The 18,593-nt window shown below is 44.0% G+C and overlaps 1 protein-coding gene and 1 long non-coding RNA gene across 5 annotated transcripts in view; both read left to right on the forward strand.

The window, feature by feature from the left end:
• The window catches only part of adam15 (ADAM metallopeptidase domain 15), an 84,205-nt gene that overhangs the window by 20,316 nt on the left and 45,296 nt on the right, over window positions 1-18,593 (forward strand). For all 4 annotated transcript variants that reach the window (XM_034165398.1, XM_034165399.1, XM_034165401.1 and 1 more), the window contains exons 9-11: window positions 1,399-1,568; window positions 3,116-3,200; window positions 3,520-3,668. In XM_034165398.1, coding sequence (XP_034021289.1) covers window positions 1,399-1,568; window positions 3,116-3,200; window positions 3,520-3,668 — 404 coding nt within the window. The remainder of the gene's footprint in view (window positions 1-1,398; window positions 1,569-3,115; window positions 3,201-3,519; window positions 3,669-18,593) is intronic.
• Window positions 7,238-7,982, forward strand: LOC117505868. Its single transcript, XR_004559289.1, has 2 exons — window positions 7,238-7,736; window positions 7,817-7,982. It is a non-coding gene; the product is annotated as an uncharacterized LOC117505868 (long non-coding RNA).

Genomic DNA, 18,593 nt, shown 5'->3' on the forward strand with positions numbered 1-18,593 from the left:
CCAGCAGTCTAAGTCTATAGCAGCATAACTAAGGGATGGTTCAGGGTCACCTGATCCAGCCCTAACTATAAGCTTTAGCAAAAAGGAAAGTTTTAAGCCTAATCTTAAAAGTAGAGAGGGAGTCTGTCTCCCTGATCTGAATTGGGAGCTGGTTCCACAGGAGAGGAGCCTGAAAGCTGAAGGCTCTGCCTCCCATTCTACTCTTACAAACCCTAGGAACTACAAGTAAGCCTGCAGTGTGAGAGCGAAGCGCTCTATTGGGGTGATATGGTACTATGAGGTCCCTAAGATAAGATGGGACCTGATTATTCAAAACCTTATAAGTAAGAAGAAGAATTTTAAATTCTATTCTAGAATTAACAGGAAGCCAATGAAGAGAGGCCAATATGGGTGAGATATGCTCTCTCCTTCTAGTCCCTGTCAGTACTCTAGCTGCAGCGTTTTGACTTAACTGAAGGCTTTTTAGGGAACTTTTAGGACAACCTGATAATAGTGAATTACAATAGTCCAGCCTAGAGGAAATAAATGCATGAATTAGTTTTTCAGCATCACTCTGAGACAAGACCTTTCTGATTTTAGAGATATTGCGCAAATGCAAAAAAGCAGTTATACATATTTGTTTAATATGCGCATTGAATGACATATCCTGATCAAAAATGACTCCAAGATTTCTCACAGTAATGCCAGGGTAATGCCATCCAGAGTAAGGATCTGGTTAGACACCATGTTTCTAAGATTTGTGGGGCCAAGTACAATAACTTCAGTTTTATCTGAGTTTAAAAGCAGGAAATTAGAGGTCATCCATGTCTATGTCTGAAAGACAATCCTGCAGTTTAACTAATTGGTGTGTGTCCTCTGGCTTCATGGATAGATAAAGCTGGGTATAATCTGCGTAACAATGAAAATTTAAGCAATGCTGTCTAATAATACTGCCTAAGGGAAACATGTATAAAGTGAATAAAATTGGTCCTAGCACAGAACCTTGTGGAACTCCATAATTAACCTTAGTCTGTGAAGAAGACTCCCCATTTACATGAACAAATTGTAATCTATTAGATAAATATGATTCAAACCACCGCAGCGCAGTGCCTTTAATGCCTATGGCATGCTCTAATCTCTGTAATAAAATTTTATGGTCAACAGTATCAAGTTCAGTATCAACAAGGCGATAATCGGTGAGTCGCTGCTGACGCTTTGAAATGACTGCGGCGCAATGAATGCAGCAGCTAGCAGCTCATGTAGCCGCGGTGCTCTGATCGCTTACTCCGTCTTTTATGACGAAATAAGGGCATGCGCAGTGAAGGCAGGGCAGACTGATTTTTAGGGGGGACCATTCAGTTGGCGACACCGGGTTTTGTGGCAGCTGAATAAATCTATTAATGTTTTTGTGTGTTTCAGTTCTACCGTCCTCTAAATGTTCGTGTGGCTTTAACCGGTCTGGAGATCTGGACTGACAGTGATAAGATCCGTGTGGAGAAGAGCCCCACCAGCACTCTGAACAACTTTCTTGAGTGGAGAACCAGAGAGCTGCTGCCACGCCTTCACCATGACAACGCCCAGCTCATCATGTAGGGCGGAACCATCCGATTCACTTTTATTGATATGGTGCCGGTCCGGATCAGGAAGTGTCTCTGTGGGGGTTTACAGGGTCTCTTCCTGGAATTCTAAACGTGAGCTCTCATGTCCTCAGTAAACCCGAACGTCTCTTCGTGAAGGCTGCAGTGCCGCTCAGTTGTGCGGACAGCAAGTCCAGAGCAATTGAACAGTAAATTCAGCTCATGTTGAAGGTCCAGTATGAGCAGAAGACATGACGGCACGAACCTCTGTGGGACGGGATGTCGATGCCTCAGATTTAATTTAAAAGAAAATCATCTCTAACGATGGATAGAAGAGAGGAAACTCATGTTTGAAATGACAAAGCTCCAAGCCAGGATCAGGTCCAAGTGTGATCAGATTGTCTAAAGTTTAAAATGTTTAGGACGGGTTAAATGCAGAGGGGCCAAGAGGGGGCAGGTTTTCTTCCAGCAGGTGATTCCACTGATTATCATCACTTTGAGCAGATGGAATCAGTTAATCAGTTAACTGTAGTGAGTGGGTCTCAGCATAATCTGACTGAAGCCCAGAGTATCCAGACAGGTTTTACCCAGAAGATCTGAAACCCGAAGATAAATTTAAAACGATGCCAGTGTGCATGAGCAGCTCTGATATTCAAGGCATTCCCAATCCAGCTGGGAATGATCATCCTTCCAACATGTGGGTCCTGGGTCTTTCCTGGGGGGGTTCTCCTCCCAGTTGGACATGCCTGGAAGACCTCCCTAGGGAGACCACCATATCTGATATGCGGACTGGTACACTATGAAATAGATTGACCCGAGCCCAGTCATGACTGTGGCTGCATGAAAACCAGAGACTCGTATAAACTGACAGGACAGATTTATGAACTGCATCTGCATCCAGATGTTCCCTCAGCTTGGACTGGTGTTGGATGTCACCTCATGCATCACAAAACTGAACCGCCTTTGGTCCTGCATGGTGAAGATCCCAGAAAAACCAACAGTCCACCCCCACCTCCCTAAAGTAGCCAACCATCATTCTCAGTGGGGTGGAATGTGGGTGGGTCCTTGAGCTTCTCTCACTGGTGGGGCTCCAAACACTGAGGTACCAGAGCACCTGCAGGCTGGATTATGCAGAGAAACAGACCACATCCTCAAAATGCAAGAAGTACTACACATTGTCTGAGTCTCACTAAGTAACCGCTCGTTTGACACAAAAGTCAATTCAGTGGGACCCAAAGATCCATCAAAAAGGACCTGGTACCAGAGACATCCAGTCCTCACCTTAGGCCACTGGTTAGAGTCCAGGTCTGACAACCAACCAGGAACCAACAGGTCCCTAAAGACTTGGACCTTCATTCTCCTGCAGAGACTTTTTTAAAGCTGCGTCTGTGTGTTTTGTGTTCTTCATTCCTCTGACCTCATGTTTCTCACATTTAGGTTCCTCATGAGGAACGAAATGTTCTTTGAAAATAAAATTGTCCGGTGACGTTGTCGCCCTAAACTGGTGACAGCATTGAGGCTGTGTTCTTTTTTTTTTTTTTTTTTTTTTTTCTTTTCAGGGGCGGATCCTTTGATGGGACCACAGTGGGAATGGCGTCCCAGTCGTCCATGTGCTCCAGAGACCAGTCAGGAGGAGTCAGCGTGGTGAGTTTGAAGATGTTTGTAGAATGAGCAGAAGTGCTGATTGTAAGAGGACTCCAGGTTTTTGAATGGAAAACGAACCAATGTTACTCATTTCAAGTGTCACGTTTACATAATGAGATCACCACTCACTGGAGGACACATCTCCACCAAGGCCCATGGTCATCTCAGTCTTATCAAAAGTTTTCCCCGGGTCGACTGTCTATTTACTGGTCAGACCCGATGAATAGTTTTAGTATGAAAACTGAAATGCCTCAGAAAGCACATTTTTTTTTTTTTTTTTTTAAACTCTCGCTCGCTTCCTTTCCATCTCCCCCCCCAGGATCATCTGGTCAGTATTTTGGGCGTGGCTTCAACTGTTGCTCATGCGCTTGGTCACAACCTTGGAATGAGCCACGACACTGCTGAGCGCCACTGCTTCTGTCAGAATGAACCACGGCTCGGAGGGTGCATCATGGAGCCCTCAACTGGGTCAGTACCAGAATGTTTAGCCGCGGTGGTGTCAGTCAGTGGATCGTGAGAACCACCTCTCATGCACCGTACTGGTACCGTTGAGCTCTGCTGAATTCTTTTCAGGGTCACCACAACCTTTAGTCCAGAACTTGTATTCAGTAGGGGGCATCTTTCACATCAGTCAAACTGTTTCTAAGATGCTGGAACATTTTTCTGGCCTGCTCCTGATGGTTGAGAGTATTCCAGAGGTAAACGCAGCAGAACCTTCAACTGTGGCAGTAGACGTCTACAAAGTCTCAGGCCAGTTTAGTGGAATCTTTTATTGGTGTAGAACTGGATGGAAATGTTGACCATGTTGGTAAAACCGTCGGCACAGTGGACCCTCACACGGGTTTGGTAATGCTCTGTGGAAGCCTGGACCAGGGATGGACAACCTGGGTCGCTGTGGAAATGTAGACCTCCCGGGGTCGTCTTCATACACTTAGTAGGATCGAAGCTGAGATTAGTGTTGTCTTAGCCCCTTAAACCCTCGAGCCTATTTCACCAAAATCACATACCCATACATTATGATTTATTTCTCAGCTTGTACAAGGTCAAAAATGCAAACGTTTGGATCAGCTAAAAGACAGGTCCTAGGGGATGTTGTGGATGCAAAAAAGTTGAAAGTAAATAATACTTGGTAGGAGTAAATGAGGTTTTTTTTTTTCCCCCCCCCAAAAAATGAATTCCGATTTATGTCTTTATTTGCTTGGCGTTTCAGCTGTGGTTAGTTGATATGTGATTGAAGTGGATACTTTTGTAGAGGAGACTTCACTTGACATTTTGATGTGGATATCCCTCAGTATTTTAAACAGGCAATTATTCACCCTCTTTTAAAAAAGCCTAATGCTGATCCTTCACTCCTTCAAAATTTTAGACCAATTTCAAAGTTGCGTTTTATTTCCAAAGTCTTAGAGAAAGTGGTGGCCAAACAGCTTAATGAGGTTTTAGCTGAACATAATATTCTTGATAAATTCCAGTCTGGGTTCCATCACTTGCACTCTACAGAAACTGCCCTTCTCACGATACTGCCTTTCAAACGATATTTTAATCCACAGAGATGCAGGTGAATATTCTGTACCTGTCCTTTTAGATCTCTCTGCAGCTTTTGACACGGTGGATCATGGAGTTTTAGTTGAGAGACTAAGGACTTGGGTGGGCATTTCTGGGTCTGCTCTGGACTGGTTTTTGTTTTATCTTTCACACAGGACTTTCGCTGTTGCTGCTGGTAAATTTATGTCCTCCTCTGCCATGCTATCCTGTGGTGTGCCTCAAGGTTCTGTTCTGGGACCTATATTGTTTGCTCTATATTTGCTCCCACTTGGTCATGTCTTGAGCAGTTTTAAAGATGTCTCCTACCACTGTTATGTGGATGACATCCAGCTGTATATTTCATTCACTCCTCAAACAGTCTCTAGGGTATCTGCTCTTCAGAGCTGTGTTGATGTTATTGGTGACTGGATGGCGGCCAACTATTTGTCCTTAAATATAGCAAAAACTGAGGTCCTTGTTTGTGCCCCTGACGAGTTTGTTCCCACTGTGGTTGGGAATCTTGGTCCTCTGGCCCCTTTTGTTCGCTCAGCAGTGAGGAACTTGGGTGTTACGTTCGATCACTCCCTCAATTTTGACGCGTATGTTACCCGCCTGGCACAGTCTTGTTTTTTCCATTTGCGCAATATTGCCCGTCTGCGCAGCATTGTGTCTCGGGCGGAGATGGAGATGATCATTCATGCATTTGTGTCATCACGTTTGGATTACTGTAACTCACTATTTTTTAGCCTTAGCAAGTCCTCTTTGGACCGCTTACAAACGGTTCAGAATGCGGCTGCAAGGCTGCTGACGAGGTCATCAAAGAGGTCACATATAACCCCAATCCTCTCCTCCTTGCACTGGCTCCCCATCCATTTCAGACTCCAATTTAAAATTCTAGTACTGACTTTTAGAGCTCTGCATGGTCAAATGCCAGCTTATATCACCGAGCTATTACATCCATATGTGACAAGCAGGTCTCTGAGGTCTTCGGACCTGGGCCTATTGGTTGTGCCTAGGACAAGACTGAAGACCAGGGGAGACTGTGCTTTCGAGGTGGTGGCACTAAAATGTGGAATGCACTGCCTTTGGACCTACGCTCCGTGGCCTCTGTTGAAACATTTAAAGTGAAGCTAAAGACCCTTTTGTATAGGCTGGCTTTTACCTAGTTTTTACGGTTTTATGTTTCTGCTGCTTTTTATTTCTTTGTTCTTATGTGAAACACTTTGTGATTTCTATCTTGAAAGGTGCTATATAAATAAATCTTACTTACTTACTTACTATAATAAATGTATAATAAATCTCTCTCCATTTTTGTCCACAAACTCTTACTCCTTGAAAATGTGTTGCATTCAACAGAGTTCACGCTGACGCCGTCCTGACGAAAATCATCAAGACTGGACACAACATAAAAAATGTGTCGCGGACACATTTGAGAATGCGCGGGACGTCCACACATTCAGTCATCCTGAGGTTGAACATAGATCTGTAAAGACCACTAGTGGACAACAGCCTCCAGAAAGTTAACTATTTTTCATACTAACGAAAAACCTAAAAGCCCCACTCACACGAATGATTGACAGAGCAAAAGGATGAGTTACGTATTTAAATATTTTGTCTGTTGGCCAATGCGTCAGTCTCCCATGGAGTTGGGGTGCTTATGGACAGATGACGTCACATTTCCACAGAGTTCTGAGCCGAGCAGAAGTCTCAACTTAAATATGCTGCATTTGAGCAGTTTGCTGCTCTGGAAGCATCAAGTCATGTTTCCTCACTCGAACAACTCCACTGCATCAGAGAGAGAGAGACAGACGGACAGACAAACAATTTAAAACACAGCTTTATTCACAACAATTGAGTTACATCACTTCCATCATGATGTTTTTTTTTTTTTTATGTCTGCATCCACCAACATGGACTCCGCTGACGGGCGTCAGAAATGGAGTACCAAGCTCTCATTTTGCACAGATGAGAAATCGTTATTTATGCGCTATGTATATCTGAAGGTGCCCACGTTATCAGTAAAGACATAAAACTGGAAGTCCACTCTGATCCGGGCTGCCAAGAGTCCCTTCAGCATAAACTCAGGGTCCACTGACCCCTGAGCTAAGACACAGTTCTTCAGAGTCTTCCAGATGGCCAACTTGGCGAGTACACAAAGCAGGTTAATTAAAACATTCAATTTCCTGGATTGCGCACGATATTTTAGACAAAAAATAAGTCCAGAGTGAACAACAAACCAAGCCCATGAAACCACCTCCCCAACAAGCCAAACAGCCCTGACAACCAGTGACACTGTGCAAAAACATGGTGAACAGTTTCCCTAAGTGGATAAAAAGGACAAACCTCGTCCAGCCATGGATCCAGGTGTGCCAGATACCCGTTTGTAGCCACAAGCCCGTGTACAGTCCTCCACTGAAGGTCCCCCGTGCGTTTGTCGACTGCGGGTTTGTACAGGCTTCAACAGCACCCCAAAGGAGGCAAAAAACTTGGACCACTTCAACGCTGTCAACCCTGCCAAAGAGCGTAAGTGTGACACTTTGACACAGGTGTAATAGAGAGTTTTCTTGCTGATACTCTCAAACTCTCCAAAAGCAGGTGTCCTGAAAGACAGGAGAGCCCCCTACTCCTCCTGCCACGCCCCCACTGCAGGCAAGCCAGTCAGAGAGGGAAGATGTACTCACATTCATCATCCCACTGGTCAGACAGAGTACGGTTCTCAGCAAACACTCTGTGGGGCTCTGGCAGGGAAGCACAAACCTCCTCCACCACCCTGAGCAGCATCCTGGAGGACTAAACTCCCGCTGACTCCGCCAACCTCACAACAGATGTGCGCAGTAGATGGCCCAGTTTGGTGCACCCCGCCTCCGCAGAGTGGCAGATGACAACCCGGGTGAGCTAACAAAGTCATTGAGGAAAAGATGCTCTTCAGACAGCCACTTCCCAGGTGTGCCTACATTGTCCCTGTGCACAGCGAGGACCTGCCATGCCTGGAGAACTGACCGGTAAAAAGCAGAGGTATGCGGCCCGATGACATCCCAACGAAGTAGGAGAAAAAGGTGTTTGTCATACCCAAGGCCTGCTTCCTTCTTCAACAGGACACGTGCCATATCCTGCCAGCTCAGTCCAGAGGTGTACAATGGTCACTGAGCAGCCTGCAACCTGAAGGTCAACACCCGAGCAGAAATGTCCACCAGCCCCTGTCCTCCTTCATGAAGAGGCATATACAGCACGGGGGCCCTGATCCATTGATGGCCTGACCAGGAAAAGTCCACTAGTAACCCCTACAACTGCTCAACAAGGTCCCGTGGTGGAGGGAGGACACACAGTTTGTACTCTCTGACTACACTACATTTTTATAATCAGAATCTGCTCTCTGTTGATTGGTCAGAGTCCCATCCATCTTCACGGTCCAGCACTGATCTTCTCCCACGGTCCACCCACTGCGCTGTCCTCTCACCTTTGTTCTCCTTTGATAGGCAAAATCTCCTTAACATCCTTATCAGCTTCCTTTGGGCCTCCTCTGCACGGTTTCCAATTCAGGTCAACTTGAAATGATACTTCAATTAACATCATTGATAAAGGCGCGATCCTCCCGTGTGTGTGCTTACATCATCAAAAAATGTCATGTTTAGGCCATGTGGCTAACTAGGTCAAACTTTAATGACATGAAAGCAGGACCTTGTGTTAGTGGAACCGCTGCCTGCTGTTTCTGTCTTTTTGCATGATAACAAGATAATGAAAGGTGCTAAGCTTTTACAACATATACTTTTGGTGTGGACAAAAGTACAGAAACTTACTGTGCAGATATCAAGAACATATTGACCCAGTGCAAACTTGCTGACAGTCATCGCTCTTAAACTCACATAACCCCAGCAGAAATGCAACAATGTATTAACATGGCTTTTAGAGAGTCTGAAATGAATAATATTATAAGTAATTTATTAACATAACCCATCAACAGCCGCCTGAGTTGTGACAAAAACAGTGATGTCATCCGTGTAAGCAGAGAGCACCAGTGGAGAAGACAGTTGAAAACCTGACAAAACAAGGCCAGACAGCTTGGCCCTAATATCAATCAATTTAATCAATTTTATTTATATAGCGCCAAATCACAACAAACAGTTGCCCCAAGGTGCTTTATATTGTAAGGCAAGGCCATACAATAATTACGTAAAAACCCCAACGGTCAAAACGACCCCCTGTGAGCAAGCACTTGGCGACAGTGGAAAGGAAAAATTCCCTTTTAACAGGAAGAAGTTTTTCAGCATCACTCTGAGACAAGACCTTTCTAATTTTAGAGATATTGCGTAAATGCAAAAATGCAGTCCTACATATTTGTTTAATATGCGCATTGAATGACATATCCTGATCAAAAATGACTCCAAGATTTCTCACAGTATTACTAGAGGTCAGGGTAATGCCATCCACAGTAAGGATCTGGTTAGACACCATGTTTCTAAGATTTGTGGGGCCAAGTACAATAACTTCAGTTTTATCTGAGTTTAAAAGCAGGAAATTAGAGGTCATCCATGTCTTTATGTCTGTAAGACAATCCTGCAGTTTAGCTAATTGGTGTGTGTCCTCTGGCTTCATGGATAGATAAAGCTGGGTATCATCTGCGTAACAATGAAAATTTAAGCAATGCCGTCTAATAATACTGCCTAAGGGAAGCATGTATAAAGTGAATAAAATTGGTCCCAGCACAGAACCTTGTGGAACTCCATAATTAACCTTAGTCTGTGAAGAAGATTCCCCATTTACATGAACAAATTGTAATCTATTAGATAAATATGATTCAAACCACTGCAGCGCAGTGCCTTTAATACCTATGGCATGCTCTAATCTCTGTAATAAAATTTTATGGTCAACAGTATCAAAAGCAGCACTGAGGTCTAACAGAACAAGCACAGAGATAAGATCATTTGTAACCTTCACTAATGCTGTTTCTGTACTATGATGAATTCTAAAACCTGACTGAAACTCTTCAAATAGACCATTCCTCTGCAGATGATCAGTTAGCTGTTTTACAACTACCCTTTCAAGAATTTTTGAGAGAAAAGGAAGGTTGGAGATTGCCTATAATTAGCTAAGATAGCTGGGTCAAGTGATGGCTTTTTAAGTAATGGTTTAATTACTGCCACCTTAAAAGCCTGTGGTACACAGCCAACTAATAAAGATAGATTGATCATATTTAAGATCGAAGCATTAAATAATGGTAGGGCTTCCTTGAGCAGCCTGGTAGGAATGGGGTCTAATAGACATGTTGATGGTTTGGATGAAGTAACTAATGAAAATAACTCAGAACAATCTGAGAGAAAGAGTCTAACCAAATACCGGCATCACTGAAAGCAGCCAAAGATAACGATACGTCTTTGGGATGGTTATGAGTAATTTTTTCTCTAATAGTTAAAATTTTATTAGCAAAGAAAGTCATGAAGTCATTACTAGTTAAAGTTAAAGGAATACTCGGCTCAATAGAGCTCTGACTCTTTGTCAGCCTGGCTACAGTGCTGAAAAGAAACCTGGGGTTCTTATTTTCTTCAATTAGTGATGAGTAGTAAGATGTCCTAGCTTTACGGAGGGCTTTTTATAGAGCAACAGACTCTTTTTCCAGGCTAAGTGAAGATCTTCTAAATTAGTGAGACGCCATTTCCTCTCCAACTTACGGGTTATCTGCTTTAAGTTGTGAGTTTGTGAGTTATACCACAGAGTCAGGCACTTCTGATTTAAAGCTCTCTTTTTCAGAGGAGCTACAGCATCCAAAGTTGTCTTCAATGAGGATGTAAAACTATTGATGAGATACTCTATCTCACTTACAGAGTTTAGGTAGCTACTCTGCACTGTGTTGGTATATGGCATTAGAGAACATAAAGAAGGAATCATATCCTTAAACCTAGTTACAGTGCTTTCAGAAAGACTTCTAGTGTAATGAAACTTATTCCCCACTGCTGGGTAGTCCATCAGAGTAAATGTAAATGTTATTAAGAAATGATCAGACAGAAGGGAGTTTTCAGGGAATACTGTTAATCAATCAATCAATCAACTTTTTTCTTGTATAGCGCCAAATCACAACAAACAGTTGCCCCAAGGCGCTCCACATTGCAAGGCAAGGCCATACAATAATTATGAAACACAGTCTACGTCTAAAGCAACATAACCAAGGGATGGTCCAGGGTCACCCGATCCAGCCCTAACTATAAGCCTTAGCGAAAAGGAAAGTTTTAAGCCTAATCTTAAAAGTAGAGAGGGTATCTGTCTCCCTGATCTGAATTGGGAGCTGGTTCCACAGGAGAGGAGCCTGAAAGCTGAAGGCTCTGCCTCCCATTCTACTCTTACAAACCCTAGGAACTACAAGTAAGCCCGCAGTCTGAGAGCGAAGCGCTCTAATGGGGTAATATGGTACTATGAGGTCCCTAAGATAAGATGGGACCTGATTATTCAAAACCTTATAAGTAAGAAGAAGAATTTTAAATTCTATTCTAGCATTAACAGGAAGCCAATGAAGGGAGGCCAACACGGGTGAGATATGCTCTCTCCTGCTAGTCCCCGTCAGTACTCTAGCTGCAGCATTCTGAACCAACTGAAGGCTTTTTAGGGAACTTTTAGGACAACCTGATAATAATGAATTACAATAGTCCAGCCTAGAGGAAACAAATGCATGAATTAGTTTTTCAGCATCACTCTGAGACAAGACCTTTCTGATTTTAGAGATATTGCGTAAATGCAAAAAGGCAGTCCTACATATTTGTTTAATATGCGCTTTGAATGACATATCCTGATCAAAACTAACTCCAAGATTTCTCACAGTATTACTAGAGATCAGGGAAATGCCATCCAGAGTAACGATCTGGTTAGACACCATGCTTCTAAGATTTGTGGGGCCAAGTACAATAACTTCAGTTTTATCTGAGTTTAAAAGCAGGAAATTAGAGGTCATCCATGTCTTTATGTCTGTAAGACAATCCTGCAGTTTAGCTAATTGGTGCGTATCCTCTGGCTTCATGGATAGATAAAGCTGGGTATCATCTGCGTAACAATGAAAATTTAAGCAATACCGTCTAATAATACTGCCCAAGGGAAGCATGTATAAAGTGAATAAAATTGGTCCTAGCACAGAACCTTGTGGAACTCCATAATTAACTTTAGTCTGTGAAGAAGATTCCCCATTTACATGAACAAACTGTAATCTATTAGACAAATATGATTCAAACCACCGCAGCGCAATGCCTTTAATACCTATGACATGCTCTAATCTCTGTAATAAAATTTTATGGTCAACAGTATCAAAAGCAGCACTGAGGTCCAACAGAACAAGCACAGAGATAAGTCCACTGTCCGAAGCCATAAGAAGATCATTTGTAACCTTCACTAATGCTGTTTCTGTACTATGATGAATTCTAAAACCTGACTGAAACTCTTCAAATAGACCATTCCTCTGCAGGTGATCAGTTAGCTGTTTTACAACTACCCTCTCAAGAATCTTTGAGAGAAAAGGAAGGTTGGAGATTGGCCTATAATTAGCTAAGATAGCTGGGTCAAGTGATGGCTTTTTAAGTAATGGTTTAATTACTGCCACCTTAAAGGCCTGTGGTACATAACCAACTAACAAAGATAGATTGATCATATTTAAGATTGAAGCATTAAATAATGGTAGGACTTCCTTGAGCAGCCTGGCAGGAATGGGGTCTAATAAGCATGTTGATGGTTTGGATGAAGTAACTAATGAAAATAACTCAGACAGAACAATCGGAGAGAAAGAGTCTAACCAAATACCGGCATCACTGAAAGCAGCCAAAGATAACGATACATCTTTGGGATGGTTATGAGTAATTTTTTCTCTAATAGTCAAAATTTTGTTAGCAAAGAAAGTCATGAAGTCATTACTAGTTAAAGTTAATGGAATACTCAGCTCAATAGAGCTCTGACTCTTTGTCAGCCTGGCTACAGTGCTGAAAAGAAACCTGGGGTTGTTCTTATTTTCTTCAATTAGTGATGAGTAGAAAGATGTCCTAGCTTCACGAAGGGCTTTCTTATAGAGCAACAGACTCTTTTTCCAGGCTAAGTGAAGATCTTCTAAATTAGTGAGACGCCATTTCCTCTCCAACTTACGGGTTATCTGCTTTAAGCTACGAGTTTGTGAGTTATACCACGGAGTCAGACACTTCTGATTTAAAGCTCTCTTTTTCAGAGGAGCTACAGCATCCAAAGTTGTCTTCAATGAGGATGTAAAACTATTGACAAGATACTCTAACTCCCTTACAGAGTTTAGGTAGCTACTCTGCTCTGTGTTGGTATATGACATTAGAGAACATAAAGAAGGAATCATATCCTTACACCTAGTTACAGCGCTTTCTGAAAGACTTCTAGTGTAATGAAACTTATTCCCCACTGCAGGGTAGTCCAACAGGGTAAATGTAAATGTTATTAAAAAATGATCAGACAAAAGGGAGTTTTCAGGGAATACTGTTAAGTCTTCTATTTCCATACCATAAGTCAGAACAAGATCTAAAATATGATTAAAGTGGTGGGTGGACTCATTTACTTTTTGAGCAAAGCCGATAGAGTCTAATAATAGATTAAATGCAGTGTTGAGGCTGTCATTCTCAGCATCTGTGTGGATGTTAAAATCGCCCACTATAATTATCTTATCTGAGCTAAGCACTAAGTCAGACAAAAGGTCTGAAAATTCACAGAGAAACTCACAGTAACGACCAGGTGGACGATAGATAATAACAAATAAAACTGGTTTTTGGGACTTCCAATTTGGATGGACAAGACTAAGATACAAGCTTTCAAATGAATTAAAGCTCTGTCTAGGTTTTTGATTAATTAATAAGCTGGAATGGAAGATTGCTGCTAATCCTTCGCCTCGGCCCGTACTACGAGCATTCTGGCAGTTAGTGTGACTCGGGGGTGTTGACTCATTTAAACTAACACATTCATCCTGCTGTAACCAGGTTTCTGTAAGGCAGAATAACTCAATATGTTGATCAATTATTATATCATTTACTAACAGGGACTTAGAAGAGAGAGATCTAATGTTTAATAGACCACATTTAACTGTTTTAGTCTGTGGTGCAGTTGAAGGTGCTATATTATTTTTTCTTTTTGAATTTTTATGCTTAAATAGATTTTTGCTGGTTATTGGTGGTCTGGGAGCAGGCACCGTCTCTACAGGGATGGGGTAATGAGGGGATGGCAGGGGGAGAGAAGCTGCAGAGAGGTGTGTAAGACTACAAGTCTGCTTCCTGGTCCCAACCCTGGATAGTCACGGTTTGGAGGATTTAAGAAAATTGGCCAGATTTCTAGAAATGAGAGCTGCTCCATCCAAAGTGGGATGGATGCCGTCTCTCCTAACAAGACCAGGTTTTCCCCAGAAGCTTTGCCAATTATCTATGAAGCCCACCTCATTTTTTGGACACCACTCAGACAGCCAGCAATTCAAGGAGAACATGCGGCTGAACATGTCACTCCCGGTCCGATTAGGGAGGGGCCCAGAGAAAACTACAGAGTCCGACATTGTTTTTGCAAAGTTACACACCGATTCAATGTTAATTTTAGTGACCTCCGATTGGCGTAACCGGGTGTCATTACTGCCGATGTGAATTACAATCTTACCAAATTTACGCTTAGCCTTAGCCAGCAGTTTCAAATTTCCTTCAATGTCGCCTGCTCTGGCCCCCGGAAGAGACTATGGTTGGTGGTGTCGCTAACGTCACATTTCTCAAAACAGAGTCGCCAATAACCAGAGTTTGATCCTCGGCGGGTGTGTCGTCAAGTGGGGAAAAACGGTTAGAAATGTGAACGGGTTGGCGGTGTACAGGGGGCTTCTGTTTAGGACTACGCTTCCTCCTCACAGTCACCCAGTCGGCCTGCTTTCCCGGCTGCTCGGGATCTGCCAGAGGGAAACTAACGGCAGCTAAGCTACCTTGGTCCGCACCGACTACAGGGGCCTGGCTAGCTGTAGAATTTTCCACGGTGCGGAGCCGAGTCTCCAATTCGCCCAGCCTGGCCTCCAAAGCTACGAATAAGCTACACTTATTACAAGTATCATTACTGCTAAAGGAGGCCGAGGAATAACTAAACATTTCACACCCAGAGCAGAAAAGTGCGGGAGAGACAGGAGAAGCCGCCATGCTAAACCGGCTAAGAGCTAGTAGCTGCGCTAAGCTAGCGGATTCCTAAAAACACACAAAGTGAATAATGTGTAAATAATTTAGAGGTGATTCAGCAGAGGGAGTGCTTTAGTTAAGGCACGTGAAGATTACACTGTGAAACAAATCGTTATCTAGTTAACTAGATCAATCTAACTGCGCAGATTAAACAGCTAACAGATACAGCAAAACACTGCTGTGCTCCGGAACAGGAAGTGATACAATACCGCAGTGAGAGCCAACCACCAGTAGAGGCAAGCAAGAGATAATACAACACAAGAGTGGCTCAATGGCCAAAGAATACAGCTGACCTGAGATGGGTCAGCCCTGTCTAATACCCCGTGTTACTGGGACTGGGCAACTCAGCCTTCCCTCAACCGTAACCAAACAAGAAGCCCCGATATACAAAACCCGAACAAGTTAAATAAACCCTTCACCAAAACCAAACGCCCTCAAGGTGGAAAACAACCTGTGATGAACCCAGTCAAAAGCTTTCTCCTGATCAAGTGACACAAACCTGCAAACCAAAGCACCAGAATTATACAAATCACACAGATCCCTCATCAAACAAAGGTTGTCCATAACAGCCCTATCGAGAACACAATAGGACTGGTCCTTGTGAACAGTGGAGTCCAGGACACCTTCTAACCTGTTCGCCAGTACCCTAGAAAAGAGTTAAACATCCGCACAGAGAAGTGCAACTGGTCTCCAGTTCAACAGCAGAGTAAGATCCCTTTTCTTTGGCAGGAGTAACAGAACAGCACAGTGGCAAGAAGTGGGCAAACAGCCTGCCGCAATGCTCTCCCGCAACACCTCCAGAAGATCAGCGCAGAGAAAGCCCCAGAACTGTACATAAAAATCCACTGGCAGTCCACTGGTCCCTGGAGCTTTCCCAGATGCCATCTGCCACACCGCCATTGTCAACTCATCCAGAGTGATGGGGGAGTCCAAGGCCTCTCGCTCTGAGGCCACCAGCTGGGGAAGATCTCCCAGATGTCCTGTCACAGTCCTCAACACCATAGAGAGTGGAGTAGAAGTCCATAGCATGTGTCTGCATCTCTGCTGAATCACTCGTCACCCATCCATCAGGAAGGCGTAGACAGGTCATCACCTTCTGATGAGATGTCCTCTTCTCCAGATTGAAGAAGAAGGAACTGGGTGCATCCATGTCCTTGATGTTTGCAGAACGAGCCCTCCCCATTACCCCTTTCACCCTCTCCTGTAACAGGGCATCCAGTTCTGCCCCCTTTCCCTGCAGCAGACCACGCTTGTCGGGAGCCGCAGCTGTATGTAGGTTGGCCTGAATGTCCATAATGTCCTTCTTGAGTGTTGCCATGGCTGCCTTGACCCTAGCTGTAGAATGGGAAGTGTATTGTTGACACAAAACCCAAATCTGAGTTTTACCAGCCTCCCACCACTGACTCACTGTTCCGTATGTCCCCTTCCTACCCCTCCAGAAACCCCAAAAAGATTAAAATAAATCACAAAACGCCCTGTCTGTCAAAAGTTTGGTGTTGAATTTCCGGTAAGTGTTGAACCTCTAAGTGTGTGAGTGGAATATTTCTGTGGTGATGAGATGATGATCTGAAAAACCAACTGGCTGAATAACACTCCTGCGTAATCTGTTCCTGAATGGGTGTGACATATAAGTCCGGTCCAGCCTGGCTGCAGACACCTCCCTATCTGAAACCCGAGGAACCCGACTGCAAATGTGGCTCCTCACCAACCCGATCAAAACCAACCCCCCACCACAGAGGCCCTTTCACTATCTGAACAAAGGCCCTGTCACACCTTTAGCCAGCGTATGCCAACCGTATTAAAAAACGCTGGTAGAAGTCTAATAAGACACTGAAGCTCGCTGATGTATGTCCCGATAAGCTGAGCTCTTTGAAAAATTTTGGGCATGCTGAAAATTTTCAAGGTATGCCAGCGTGTGACTCATACGTACGACACATGCGGGACATAAGTTGTAGGTAAGTTATGTGATTGTTGGCACACGTTTCTTGTAATTTACTAGTAAGTCCCTTCGGCTGCTCCCTTGTTTGCACTCGGGGTCGCCACAGCAAATCCAAGGTGGATCTGCATGTTGAATTGGCACAGGTTTTACGCCGGATGCCCTTCCTGACGCAACTCCACATTACATGGAGAAATGTGGCAGGGGTGGGATTTGAACCCGGAGCCTTCTGAAGTGAAACCAAGCGCATTAACCACTTGGCCACATAATTGTAAATACAACCATTAATGCTGTCCATTTATTGGCTGAAAGCTGCGTCCTCATGCAGACAGACTGTTTCATTCACACACGGAGTAAATCTGACCTGTTCATTTTAATCCAATTCAGCATCACAGATGGACATGAATCCACATAAAGCTCCTGATTTTTGAAAATGACCTCAGAAAATACTTTAATTTGTGGCTGGAAAGGAAGCATTTTAAAGCAAGTCCTTCTGTGGTTTTTCTGCTCCAGGTACGTTTCTCAGCTGAAGCGCCGTCTGTCGGTGTCACTGTCGGTGTGATCATCAGACAACCTGATCGATCAGGGTGATCATGCCTGATTAATGTGCTGTAACTCTGTATCACTGACAGATCACACAGCACTTCATTCAGATCACACCTGATCGTAGTCGACTGGCGCTTTAAAAGTTTAAATCATCACAGCGTTTCATTATTCAGGTCTGTGATGACCTGATCAGACCTGAAGCTCATCAGACTTCAATCTGGGCAGACAAGACAACCATTGAAGACAAAAGCACCCCCCCCCCCCCCCCCCCCCCCCCCCCATCTGCACTCTGGGCTGTGGTAAAAACACTTCAACCAGGAGATGTCAAAGCAGGAGACGAGCCAGCTCTGGGCTGAGATGAAAAGGCATAGGGATAATGAGATGTTAAGGCAGGAGAAGAGGCAGCTTGAAGAAGAGTAATAAAGATGCAAAACAAGGTGAGAACGCAGCACTGCCCCCCCCCCCCAAAAAGAAAACAAAAAAAAATGGGAGACTGTGGAACAACAGGACCCAGACCACAATCCGAGCCAGTCAGCAGAGGTGCAAAGCCAAGAAGCGCAAACACTACAACCACACCTACAGAAACAAACAACACAAAACCCACAAATTGTTCTCCTCATGGACTCAAATGGGAGATATGTGGAAATGTGGAAGAGAAAAAACTTTCCCCAACCAGAGTTGAAAAACTCAAGTGCCACAATACAAGACAGGCCATAGATCTACTGATGGACCGCCTGGGGTCCCCCAGCTACATCATTATACACACCGGCACGAATGACCCGAATGGCAGGGAGAAGAGGTGTGGCGATGTCAATCGAGAGTGACAGAAAAAGCCACCTCCACATTCCCAAACACAAAGGTAGTTGTGTCGGCCCTGCTATCCAGATGGGGTTTCTACCCCGCCCTCATCCAAAGGATAAACACACAAATGTGTTGTGTGTTGGGGGGTTTGGCTGGATGTTTTTGTGTTTTCTTTTCTTTGCTCTCCAGGTGGTATGCAAACTGGTTTTTGTTGGAGACGGTGCTGGCAGAAGTGTCCTTCACCCTCATCAGCATTATTAGCTGCACCTGTGGATGATGCTCACGTATAAACTTAAAGACTTTCAGTTGAAGCAGATAATGAAATGGCGTTCTGCATTTAAGCCATGAGTGGTTCAAGCAGAATTGCCGGGAACTCGACCTTGTGACGTTCGTTTGTGAGATGCTGAGGACCGCGCC

This window comes from Thalassophryne amazonica, unplaced genomic scaffold (assembly GCF_902500255.1).
Source record: "Thalassophryne amazonica unplaced genomic scaffold, fThaAma1.1, whole genome shotgun sequence".
NCBI classification, from domain to species: domain Eukaryota; kingdom Metazoa; phylum Chordata; class Actinopteri; order Batrachoidiformes; family Batrachoididae; genus Thalassophryne; species Thalassophryne amazonica.